General features: G+C 44.1%; 1 protein-coding gene across 1 annotated transcript in view; it reads left to right on the top strand.

Moving 5' to 3' along the window:
• Window positions 1–343: 343 nt before the first annotated feature.
• LOC144518761 (rabphilin-3A-like) overlaps window positions 344–893 on the top strand; it is a 30,944-nt gene continuing 30,394 nt past the window's right edge. Inside the window, exon 1 of the mRNA XM_078251667.1 lies at window positions 344–469. Coding sequence (XP_078107793.1) covers window positions 357–469 — 113 coding nt within the window. The 5' untranslated portion in view covers window positions 344–356. The remainder of the gene's footprint in view (window positions 470–893) is intronic.

Raw genomic sequence — 893 nt, 5'->3', positions numbered from 1 at the left:
TTAAGTTTCAGTTGCTTTTTTTTCATCAGCTAGTCACATGGCTGCTGTTTGGTTAATCTATCGCTGGTCAGGGGGTAAAAACACAATCAAATGGGGAACATTATGGAAAAAAGTGTCCTAGAGCGCCAACGTTAGATAATAAAGGAGAGAATAAATGTTGGACATTCGGTAGAAATGTGGGCTTTCCAGCAGCACTGGAGTTATCCCAGAAATGAAATGTTGTTGATATAGACTAGGGTGTGCCCTATAAAGATACTACCTGCTATGTAACTGTGCAGAGAGCAGTGTAATGTGTTCATGCTGCGTGGATGCAAATGTGTGATTGCTTATGTTTGGCTGACAGGGGCAACTGGACGATGCAGCCGGGCCCTGGTCCTGGTCCGGACCTGACAGATGAAGAGAAAGAAATCATAAACAGCGTTATCGCTCGAGCCGAGAAGATGGAGGCCATGGAGCAAGAGAGAATCGGGTGAGAGGTCGTAAAAACATGCAGCGGTTTCTCTGATATGTGCATATAAAACCCCAAAAACTGACTGTTGAGACTGATGATTTTTTAGCCTGGGAACTGGACAGTGACTGATGGGAACAACAGTACTGGTACTGGTCCAGTACTGAGCGAGATTGCTGTAACCAGCAGCCGTGAACCGGGCTGTAATGTAACCCTACAGGACTAATGTTCAGCATCAGTCTGCGTCCACTAAAAGTTCTGTTGTTGCTGCTGACAGACTCAGATTATTATTCTAAGTGTCTGACAACATTATGAAAGGATCCCTACAGAGATAGACCTTTTAGTTAAAGAGGAAGATCCTTTTAGTTTAACATGAAACAGCCCCGAAATCACCATCACCAAACACCACCAGACTCCATGTAAATAATGAGGACTTTTAGCGAGT

This window comes from Sander vitreus, chromosome 5, assembly GCF_031162955.1.
Source record: "Sander vitreus isolate 19-12246 chromosome 5, sanVit1, whole genome shotgun sequence".
Taxonomy (NCBI): Eukaryota; Metazoa; Chordata; class Actinopteri; order Perciformes; family Percidae; genus Sander; species Sander vitreus.
This window is presented reverse-complemented; position numbering and strand designations above follow the sequence as displayed.